Source organism: Dipodomys merriami, unplaced genomic scaffold (genome assembly GCF_024711535.1).
Source record: "Dipodomys merriami isolate MVZ:Mamm:240054 unplaced genomic scaffold, mDipMer1.0.p SCAF_21, whole genome shotgun sequence".
Taxonomy (NCBI): domain Eukaryota; kingdom Metazoa; phylum Chordata; class Mammalia; order Rodentia; family Heteromyidae; genus Dipodomys; species Dipodomys merriami.
Window position 1 is genome coordinate 5651607 of NW_027203493.1, and position 11594 is coordinate 5663200.

The 11594-nt window shown below is 34.8% G+C and overlaps 2 protein-coding genes across 2 annotated transcripts; both read left to right on the forward strand.

The window, feature by feature from the left end:
- The first annotated feature begins 485 nt into the window (after positions 1–485).
- LOC138833680 (olfactory receptor 4C11-like) lies at positions 486–1409 on the forward strand. The gene has a single exon (XM_070031970.1). The coding sequence runs from the start codon at positions 486–488 to the stop codon at positions 1407–1409; it is 924 nt and encodes a 307-aa protein (XP_069888071.1).
- Positions 1410–10278: 8869 nt separating this feature from the next.
- Positions 10279–11202, forward strand: LOC138833681 (olfactory receptor 4C11-like). Its single transcript, XM_070031971.1, has one exon. It carries the CDS (start codon positions 10279–10281, stop codon positions 11200–11202), a length of 924 nt encoding a protein of 307 aa, XP_069888072.1.
- Positions 11203–11594: the final 392 nt, after the last annotated feature.

Consider the following 11594-nt stretch of genomic DNA (forward strand, 5'->3'; position numbering starts at 1 on the left):
TCCGCAAGTCTGACAATGCACACCTAGATTCTATTAAAGACAGTAATTTCCAAGGTTTAACAAATTATACTACCTACATTATTCAAATATGTACCTCACATGTTGATTGCAGCAAAACTGCCAATTTCAAATACCTTCAAAGCATACTAAATTGAATTGGGAAAGTGTTCTCAATATATTCAAAATGCTATAATACTGTTAATGCATTCTTGCTTAAAACTAACCCAAAAAAGACATGTATTGATTCCTAAGAAACCAACTTGTGAATAAACCATTTGCTCTTTCGTTACTGCACATTGTATTGCATGATATTAAATTAATGATTTGGGGGAAAATAAAAAAGTGATAAGTAACAACCCACTAATAAGTTAATTTTATGACTTTCAATAAAGATTCAATTGCCCAAATTCAGTAATATTTTTCTTTTGCTCCTTTTCAGATTTTTTTTTTGTAAGCTGCGTTTTCCCCCCACATCAACTGAAACAATGCCTAATAACAGCAGTGTGACAATGTTCATATTGTTAGGGTTGACACCAGATCCCCAAAAACAAAAACTGGTGTTTTTCATCTTCTTAATTTTTTATGGAGGTACTTTTGTGGGGAATATGCTCATCATCGTGACCATCAAGTTCAGCAGGACACTCGGCAGCCCCATGTACTTCTTCCTGTTTTATTTGTCCATGGCTGATTTCTGTTTTTCCACATCCATAGCACCCAGACTAATTGTGGATTCCCTCTCTACCAAAAAACTCATTTCCTATAATGAGTGTATGACCCAAGTCTTTGCGCTGCATATATTTGGTTGCATGGAGATCTTTGTCCTCATCCTCATGGCTGCTGATCGCTATATAGCCATCTGTAAGCCCTTGCGCTACCCAACCATTATGAGAAGGCAGGTCTGTGTCATCTTGATTGTGTTTGCCTGGATTGGGTCTTTTATACATGCCACTGCCCAGATTGTCTTGCTCTTAAAATTGCCCTTCTGTGGGCCCAATTTAATTGACCATTATTGCTGTGATTTGCAGCCCTTGTTGAAACTTGCTTGCACAGACACTTATGTGATCAACCTGTTGTTGGTGTCCAACAGTGGGGTAATTTGTTCAACCAGTTTCTTGATTTTGATGATCTCATATGTTGTCATATTGCATTCACTGCGAAATCACAGTGCAGAAGGGAGGAAGAAAGCTCTCTCCACTTGCACATCTCACATCATTGTAGTTATAATATTTTTTGTTCCATGTATATTCATGTATACACGTCCTCCTACCACTTTCCCTGTGGATAAGATGGTGGCAGTGTTTTATACCATTGGAACACCCTTTCTCAACCCACTGATTTACACACTCAGGAATGCAGAAGTGAAAAATGCCATGAGAAAGTTATGGAGTGTTAAAATCATGACTAAATGAATATAAATGTTACTGTCTCTAAATGTTTTGATACAATGCAGAAAGTAACTGAGTGCTTACAATTTCATGATGAAGCAAGATTAATTCAGAAAAGTTTGTACCAATAATACTTACTCCTCCGAATCTCTTCCCAATTATGCAATTTCAAAGGTATATATTTGGGGCTGGGAAGGTGGCTCAATGGTAGAGTGCTTGTCTTTCATGCTTGTGGCCCTGGGTTCGACTCCTCAGCACCACATAAGAAAAAAAATGGAAGTGGCACAGTGGCTCAAGTGGTAGAGTGCTAGCCTTAAACTAAAGAGCTGAGGGACAGCGTCCAGGTTCAGACTTTAGGCCCCATGACTGACAAAAAAAAATAACAACAAAAGGTATATACTTGCCTATACTTCTTATACTTCTTTGTTCATATATGATCTAATTGGACTTTATCTCTTTCTATGTGCTTCTGGCTTTAAAATAGTAGTTTCTCTGTTATGTGTGTAATTTTCCCTCAGACCTTATTTCTGGCAAAGCTATTTTATCTATCAAAGCTTGTTCCACACACCTGACTGTTAAGAAGGGCAGGTTTAATGATCACATTCATTCAAACCTGTAAATATCCTTAAATATGATGTAGTTCTCTCCATTTATTTCTTTATATAACGTATTTCCAATAAATTAGTTTCTCCTGATCATTTCTACTGGAAAATACTAATCTCTGTATCAAAACTGCATGATTTATTTTATCATTAGTTTGAGCTTAGATTCATAGTGCTGAACTACAGGAAATCCTTTTGTTATAGCATTCAAATTTGGTGATATCTAATAATAACTATAAATTTAAGAAACTTGTGATATGTTTTAATATACTGTTAGACTCTTCCTATATTTAACTGTTTATATAATCAGCACATTCAAGTTTCAATGAGGACAGAACTCTGACCCTTAGGAAGAAGCTTAGAAAATTAATAGATTTTACAAATATAAATTTAAAAAATTAAGTACAGTATTCAGCCTTTGTTCTGAGACCATAGAGGAAAAAATTGTAGAAATATTTTTCAAGTCAAACATTGCATGATCTACTGTTTGTAATCTGATGATAAGAAAACAATAAATGAATCTTTGTCAATCAAAATTCCAATTGTCCCTTATTATTGGGCTTAAAGAGACCCAAACACTGCTATAGTAAACCCTTTCTCTATAGGTTTTGTTTTTATACAAGATTCATATGGATACACAGAATTTCCCTTAAAGTTATCCTGTTGTAATGCACAGAGAAAATTATTAGATGTTGTATTTTCCATGGCTTGTATTTTGAACTTTTTGTATTCAGTGATTACAGTATATGAAAATTATATTGTCAGTAATAAATAGTACAAGATTCTCTTGCATTTTTAACTTTATTTTTCACTGATGAATTGAAAATATTGAGTATAGTCAATTTTCTTTCCATTTTAGGATAGGCTGAAAAATATATATATATATATATATTTGTTGTTATTGGGGGGGGGTCTTGAACTCTGCGCCTGAGCACTGTCCCTCAGCTCTTCAGCTCAAGGCTAGTGCTCTACCACTTGAGTCACAGCGCCACTTCCCTGAAAATATTTTTTTAAAAAATCGTGTGTGCATTTGATGTAAATAATACAAAGTCGGCTCAAATATTAGATTAAAAAACACCTGTAGTTAGAGAAACCATTTATTCTCATAATGTTGACTTGCTACACAATACCAGATCACAAGTTTAAAATCCTGAACTTAAGCTGGGCGCAGGTGGCTCACGCCTGTAATCCTAGCTACTCAGGAGGCTGAGATCTGAGAATCGCAGTTCAAAGCCAGCCCGGGCAGGAAAGACCTTGAGACTCCTATCTCCAATAAACCACTAGAAAACCTGAAGTGGCGCTGTAGCTCAAGTGGTAGAGCGCTCTCCTTGAGCTGAAGAGCTGAGGGACAGCGCCCAGGCCCAGAGTTCAAGCCCCACGACCGACAAAAAAAAAAAAAAGAACAGGCTCTGACAAAGGTTGCTTGTTGGCATTATATGGGAGCAAGTGAACTGGCCCACCTGGTCCCATCCTGGTCCCATTCTCAGAGCTTTGCTTTGGTGATTTGCAAGAAATGTAATATTCTTTGGAGCTGTTCGCTTCAGGCCTGCCATCTCCCCACTTAGAAATACATGTGTTCAGGACTATCCCTGAGCTCCGTGTTTAAAGGTTAGTGTTCTAACACTTTGAGGCACAGCATCACTTCCAGGTTTTGTGCAGTTGATTGTAAATAAGAGTCTCACAGACTTACCTGCTGGACTGGCATTCAACTGTGATCTTCAGATCTCAGCTTCCAGAGTCTCTAGCATTACAGAGGTGCGCCACCAGCCCCCAGCTTAGTACACATTTTTACAATGGAAATTCAACATAATATTTTACCAAGAAATGGATAATTCCATTTAAAAATTAAATTGCATATTTTACATTAGTAGTCAGTATATATATATATATATATATATATATATATATATATATATATATTTGGTAATGCCTATTTCCATTTCAGACAACATATAATGATAGAAAAAATTTAAAAACATTCTTTTTCTTTCCAGTTAATTTTTCTTTTTTATTTTCTTGGAAGAGGAAATAATTTTAATAGGGAGCATAATGATCTTCAGTAACAATCAAAGGGTATTATTCAATGATATTTTACATTTTGCACTATTAAGAAATGAACTAGAGCAATACATTCCAAAAGTAAGTTTCAGCTGTACCAAAGGTCTCAAAAGACCCTTGCACCACACGGGGTTCCTGGACACTGTAACTAACTCACACCATTCATCCTAGAAATGGGGAAGGCAGAGGCTGGGAGAATTACGATTTCTGGTCAGACCTTAAATAATTCCAAAGATAGTAAGACCCCGTGCCAACCAACAAAATCTGGGCAAGGTGTCCACAGAGCAATTAGAGACTAAAATGAGGAGAATTGAAATGAGGTAACATTGGTGGAGAATATAGAGTAAGATCATATGTAGGTGAAAATATGTTAAACCCCATTACAGAATTACAAATTAACTTCTCAGTGAGATGCCACCATGCCTCTATTTTTTTTCTCAGTCTAGCTAATTTTATTATCTTGGTGATTTCCAACTCCATCTATTTTGCTACAAGTGACATAATTTTATTCTTTTTTTTTTAATTGTGAAAATACCATACAGAGGAGTTACGATTACATGGGCAAGATAATGAGTACATTTCTTAACGAGCATTGTTGCCTCCTCCTTTGTTTCCCCTTCCCATCCCTTCCCAGCCCCACCCCCCACCTCTATTTGAATGACTTCATAAGATAGAAAGCTCCCATGCCAACCAACACAAGTTCGGAAGGATGGCATGTCCTTCTTATCTCAGACCCATGGGAAATGTAAATAGGTTAATCGACTGTCAACCAGCTAGATGATATTTGTAAGACCCCATTCTTCAAAAAGAAAATTAAAATCAAAATGCCTAGGGGTTCAAAATGCCTAGGGGGTGGTTCATGTAGTGTGGTAGAGAATACTCAGCCACAATATAATTTAGGTTTCTATGAATTTAAATCAGGTTGTTAATAGAGGCAAACTATTTGTAAGGTCTAGAGAGTCAAGGTGGTATGATATGACATTGCTTTGTGAATTTGAATCAAAATTTTCTGATTATTCAGGACATGTTTTAACCTCATTGAAACTTAGTGTACACACATTAGGAGGTATGTAAGTAGCTCCAAGTGAATTAACTGATTTATAAATGATGCTATGGAGAGTTCAAAAAGTGCGACTTTTTAGAAAGATAAGTGAAAGTTCACCTTAGTAATAGGGGGTTGGGACAAGGAGAGAGGGTTAGAGATGAAAGTGGGAAAAGGTAAGAATGCAGTGAAGAATGAATAGCAGATACCACAAATTTAAGAACTGGGTGGGAAGGTGCATTGTATTTCCTGTGCTCTTTTATTAAATGACACTTTCTTTCTGCAACTACTTAAAGATAATAATAAAAAATAAATCGTTGCAAATCAAAACTAATAGAGATAAAGACAGTTGAGGTACTCATTTCATGGCTTCATAAAATGGTTCAACTGCGATGAAAGATGGTGCTGCTTGCTTCATGCTTCAACAATGCAATATACAATCACCATAAAACAGATTATCCATTTTTAATAAGATACTCAAATTCATGAAGAATTTGCATTTGAGCAGGCATTTCTACCCTCATGGCTACTCAAACCAAACATTCATCAACAGATGAGTTTATAAACCAAATATATGATGTGAACTACCTATAATGTCATTCAGTGTCAAAACTCAGGAAATGGTGAACTTTGAGGCCATGAAGTAACACATAATGGGAGTGCACAGATGCGGAGTGGCTCAGCTTATCTGAGACGCCATGTCATAGGCAATTGCTGAAGAACATGGTTATAGACTAAAGTGAGTTGTAAAATGGGTGAAGATTTTCTGAATTTGAAGATATAGGATTCCTGCAAATGGGAAAGGACAATGTGATGGAGGCTTGCACTGTACTACACACATAAAAACAGGAAGAGTAACAAATTGGGTCCTACAAATTGGTCCACAATTGAAATTCAACAAAAATGGCCATAAAGGACAGTGGTGATTGATTGTTATTTTCCCATTTTGAATGCATTGGGCAGCTTTCTGGACTTCAAGCTACACACTTCTCTGAAGTCCTCTGAAGTGGAAAATTCTGTAAAGAAAACTCTGTAAAGGTTCAAGGGCTGAAATGTCCTGCTCATTCTGTCATGCCAATGGGCACATGGTAATCACACATCAACAGGCTGGCTGGAGTCTTTGGTCACTTGATTGAGGTAGTGTTTGTCACATTTCCCTCTTGCTATCATTCACTCCTGCATGTCATACAAACACACTTATCACTAAGACAAACAAATTGTAATTCTTTGAGATTACATCCATAAAATAATTTTGAAGTTTGTCTCCAGAACATTTTTCCTCCCCTAATCATTCATTTTGATTAAATTATTATTGACTATATACTCTGTTGTACGTATACACTTATATTGGCATACTGACATAACTGTGTGTTATAAAATTACAGTACTTACAGTTACTGTTACTACTGTTGTTTAAGATGTTTACAACTCTTATGTAAGTGGCCATCATAGAGTCTTCCAAATGAACCATACCTAGATTGAATAAACTCGTCATTGAGTGTGTGCTGTGTGAATTCTGTCACTCATTTCCTTTGCACCACACAGGACATACTTCTTGTACTTTCTCAGCCTAGAGCTACTGGGAGATAAACATTGCTTCCACGCTCATTTTATTAGAGAGTGGTAATAGAGACAAAGATATGAGTGATAAATTGTTTTTATTTATTCTAGACAAACATGGCATTTGTTATTCAGAATGTCATTTTTAATTGAATAGTATCCCACCGTATTTGAATAATAGGAGACATATTGCAGATTAAATACTTTCCTTCATCTGATTCTTGCTTCTCAATTGGGAGAAAAGAGACACTTTAGGGAATGAGTTTCTCAGATGCTTATGTTTTACATCATTCTTATTAAATATATCACCGGGGAATAAAGAAGAAAGAATATGCAAGTTAAAATCCTGTGCAAGGAGTGGTTTGAGAAAATATTGAATGATTCTGGAGCCAAGTGGAAACATAAATTTCTCAGGGAGATTCAAAAGATCCTGATCTAAGAATAATCAGACATTAATCGGAAGCACTTTTAAAATTCTTGTGTTAGTAAGTTGACTCCCAAGTTATTTATGAAGAAAGAAAGGAGACAGAACATATTAAACTCCCTCCATTTCTTACCAAAGCTGGTAAGATATATATTAATGTCACCATATCTCATACATGCAGAATAGTAATAGCACAGCCAGTTCCTACAGTATGTCAGGCATGTATAGAAGAATAGGGACTTTCCAAAAACAGTTTACAACCCAGAAAGAGAAGATGACAATCAAGACATGCATAGTATTTCCTAATTCTAACGACATTGCAAGGTAAGCACTTTTGGCATTTTATTTAAGCTATGCTAGATCCATTAGATTTTATAGTTAATTCAATAGAAATGTCACCACTCTGAAATTATCCAGGAATTTCTCTTAAGCAATGGTAATGCTATCATGAATATAACAGGACTCAGATATCCCTCTTCCTTAGTGGCAGCCAGATCCACAATACTATGGCACAAGATTAATCTGAGTCAATCTGCAGTCTCTTAATGCTCTCATGTTGCCTTACAACAATAAATAGTAGAAACAATGACTGTTCTCTACAAACATGTCAGGTTTTTTACCTGCTTATATCTATCTGTTCATAGTAATATACATATATAAATACATGTAAAAACTGGCATAGATTATGTTTCTATTACTTAATCATGAAACCTAAGATGTTTTTTACATTGTGTGCTGAAAGAATCCATTTTGGAAATATTTAATAAAGCCAATGTATCTGTATTTCCTGTTAGTATGGTGAGTAATGTATTCAAGATCATGGAGTTCTACTACTTACTCAACAGTGTCCTCAACATCTTATTCTGAAATAATGGTCTAACAGAGCCAGCATACAGAAGGGAGTTTGGGATGGCTCAGTGATAGGACAATGTGAGTCCCAGTCTTCTAAGGTAGGACGTTTAAATCTTCATTTTTAATTTAGTGTAACCAACCCAAATGTTTACAAATTGAGTGATATTAAGGGAAATGGATTTTCCACATAGAACTCCAAGAATACCCTCTCAGATGCTACAAGTACTATGCATGAATAAAAAGCTTTCAAAGGGAATTCTGTATAAAATTATCATATAGCACTTACTTCATTTTTAGTGAAAGTTTCATCCTAAACATAAAGTATAGAAACTTGAATGTCAAATGTCAAATGTATTTAGAGATAATGGCATAGAACTCATTCGTTACACTATTGCACATGAACATTTTCAAAAACATACCACAGTTTTATACCTTATTTTTATTTTGTTTTTACTGTGATGGAAATTGAACTTCCTGCTTGCCTTTTGCTACCATTGAAAGGGTTGCAGGGATCTATGAGAAGTTCAATCTCTGAACCTATATCTTGTGTGCTGTGTCTTTTACAATCACTCCCTTAGAGACAGCAGGCCCCTGAACATCCACCTAAACACTGTGCAACTGACATTCTCACATATTCCCCAGTGTCTTTGTTTAAAAACATTTGCTAGAAAAATTGTGCTATGAATATCAAAGGTGAAAACTTTATACAACTCCAATATTAATTTTATGTAACTATAAGTGAAAGGAAGCAAATCTGTATATGCTGGAACTTTTTAATAAGGAGATGCATGCCTATGAAACTCAATTACTTGTCCATCTTTCTGGTGATATTTGGCTTGTCTATGAAATATATTTCAAGAAATAATGTTTTCATCTGAAGTGTGTTTACGAAATGTATTGTGAAAATTTTACTGTGCATTTATATAAGCTCAGTATATGAATACATATAAGTGTATAATATAGCATATAGCAAATGATCTGTATTTGCATGTGATTTAATGTATTTAAAAATATAAATACATTTACTAAATATAAATATAATTTTTCAATAAAATATTAATATTGAACATTACTTAAGATATTTATACCCAATACATAAAAATATAGTAATTATTTATATTAAAATTAGAATCATGAATACTTGGTTTAAAATATATTGCTAGTATATAATAAATATTTTCATGTAAATACTTTCATAAATGTAATTTTATTTATTTATAGTTATATTTACATAATACAATATTTTATAAATATAATAACTTGGTTTATTGTGTTCTTTGTTAATAAATATGGGTGGATATGTTAATTATATTAATGCATGCATTAATACATCAATGTTTAGTGAATCTATTTTTATCTATATTTATAAGCTATAAAATATATGTAAAATATATGTAAACATATAAAATATGAATATATAAGAAATTTCTTGTGCAGTCAATGAAACATTTTATTGATTAAATAAATGAAGTTAATATCAGGTCTCTTTTTATATCTCTCTTCAAGTGATATCTGATCACAGTTATTTACAAATAGACACTGAGAATTATGCTAAAAGTGTCACTCATGACTAAAGATGCAGACATTATTTTCTAAGCCCTTGATGTTTCATTGTAAATCTTTCCTATAAAGCTATTTTTTGCTTTATAGTCATTATTCTCCACTTTCCTTTCATGTTGTCATCACTGTATGAAAATTTTTTGAAGAATATAGAACTAAAGAAATGGAAAGGCAAATTCAAAAAAACATAAATTTAGCCATATAGGAATTTGCCTTAATTCTGGATTGGACAGACTAGGTTGTTCTTCATTTTCGAAATAAAGAATATTCACTTTTTTTGTCACAATCCACCACTTTTACTTACTTTGTGTCTGTATACCTGAGAGTGCACACCTAGATTTTATTCAGGTCAGTTATTTCTGATGTTTAAGCACTTGCAATATAGTGTTCAAAGTATGCATCTCATTTCTTACTTATAGCGTAATAGCCAAATAATATCAAATATGCTTAGGTATATTAACTTTTGCAGAAGATTTCTGTGTATTTATCATGAATCCAGTTATTGATAATAGCTCCTTTCTTGAAACTAAAAGACTTATTACCTCCTAAGAAATCATCTAAAATAATAGTTTGCTCTGTTATTAACTTTGCATGCAACAGGGAAATTGCATTTCATGATATTAGATGGATGAATTTGGAAAAATGACACTGTCATATTAACCTACAAGATAGTTAATTTCATGATTGAGAACTTGGGTTCAACGGATACAATTCAGTAATGATTTTATATTCTTCCTTTACTCCTTTGCAGATTGGTTTTTTGTAGGCTGAGGTTTCCCCACATCAACTGAAACGATGCCTAATAACAGCAGTGTAACTATATTCATACTGTTAGGGCTGACACAGGATCCCCAAAAACAAAGACTGGTGTTTTTCATCTTCTTAGTTTTCTATGGAAGCACCGTCGTGGGGAATACGCTCATCATGGTGACCATCAAGTTCAGCAGGACGCTCGGCAGCCCCATGTACTTCTTCCTGTTTTATTTGTCCCTTGTTGATTTCTGCTTCTCCACATCCATAGCTCCCAGGCTCATTGTGGATTCCCTCTCCACAAAGAAAATCATCTCCTACAACGAGTGCATGACCCAGGTCTTTGCCCTGCATCTATTTGGTTGCATGGAGGTCTTGATCCTCATCGTTATGGCCGCTGATCGCTATGTGGCCATTTGTAAGCCCTTGCGCTACCCAACCATCATGAGAAGGCAGGTGTGTCTCATCTTGACTGTGTTTGCCTGGATCGGGTCCTTCATACATGCCTCTTCTCAGATTGTCTTGCTGGTAAAATTGCCCTTCTGTGGACCCAATTTAATTGACCATTATTGCTGTGATTTGCAGCCTTTGTTGAAACTTGCTTGCATGGACACTTACATGACCAACCTGTTGATGGTATTCAACAGTGGGGCAATTTGTTCAACCAGTTTCTTGATTTTGTTGATCTCATATGTTGTCATCTTGTATTCACTGCGAAACCACAGTGCAGAAGGGAGGAAGAAAGCTCTCTCCACTTGCACATCTCACATCATTGTAGTTGTACTAATGTTTGTTCCTTGCATATTCATGTATACACGTCCTCCTACCACATACCCAGCAGACAAGATGGTGACAGTATTTTACACCATTGGAACACCCTTTCTCAACCCACTGATTTACACACTGAGGAATGCAGAAGTGAAAAATGCCATGAGAAAGTTATGGAGTGATAAAATCATGTCTAAGTGAGAATATCAAATGTGTTTTTTTGTAAATATTGTGATACAACATAGAAAGTATCTGCGTGCTTAACATTTCATGAGGAAGCAAGATTAATTCAGAAAAGTTTGTACCAATAATAGTTCTCCTCTGAATCTTTTCCCAACTATGCAGTTTCAAAGGTATAATCTTGCCTACATGTTTTCATTCTCATCTAATGTAATTTGATTTTCTTTCCCTTTTTATGTGTTTCTGGCTTTAAAATAGTAGTTTCCCTGAACTGTTAAGTGTGTCATTTTACCTGAGAGCTTATTTCTGTCACAGTTACCTACATTGTACATCATTTTTATTCTATATACCTCTTTGATAAGGAGAGAGATATATTCACAGTCACATTCATTCAAAACTGTAAGTATACTTTA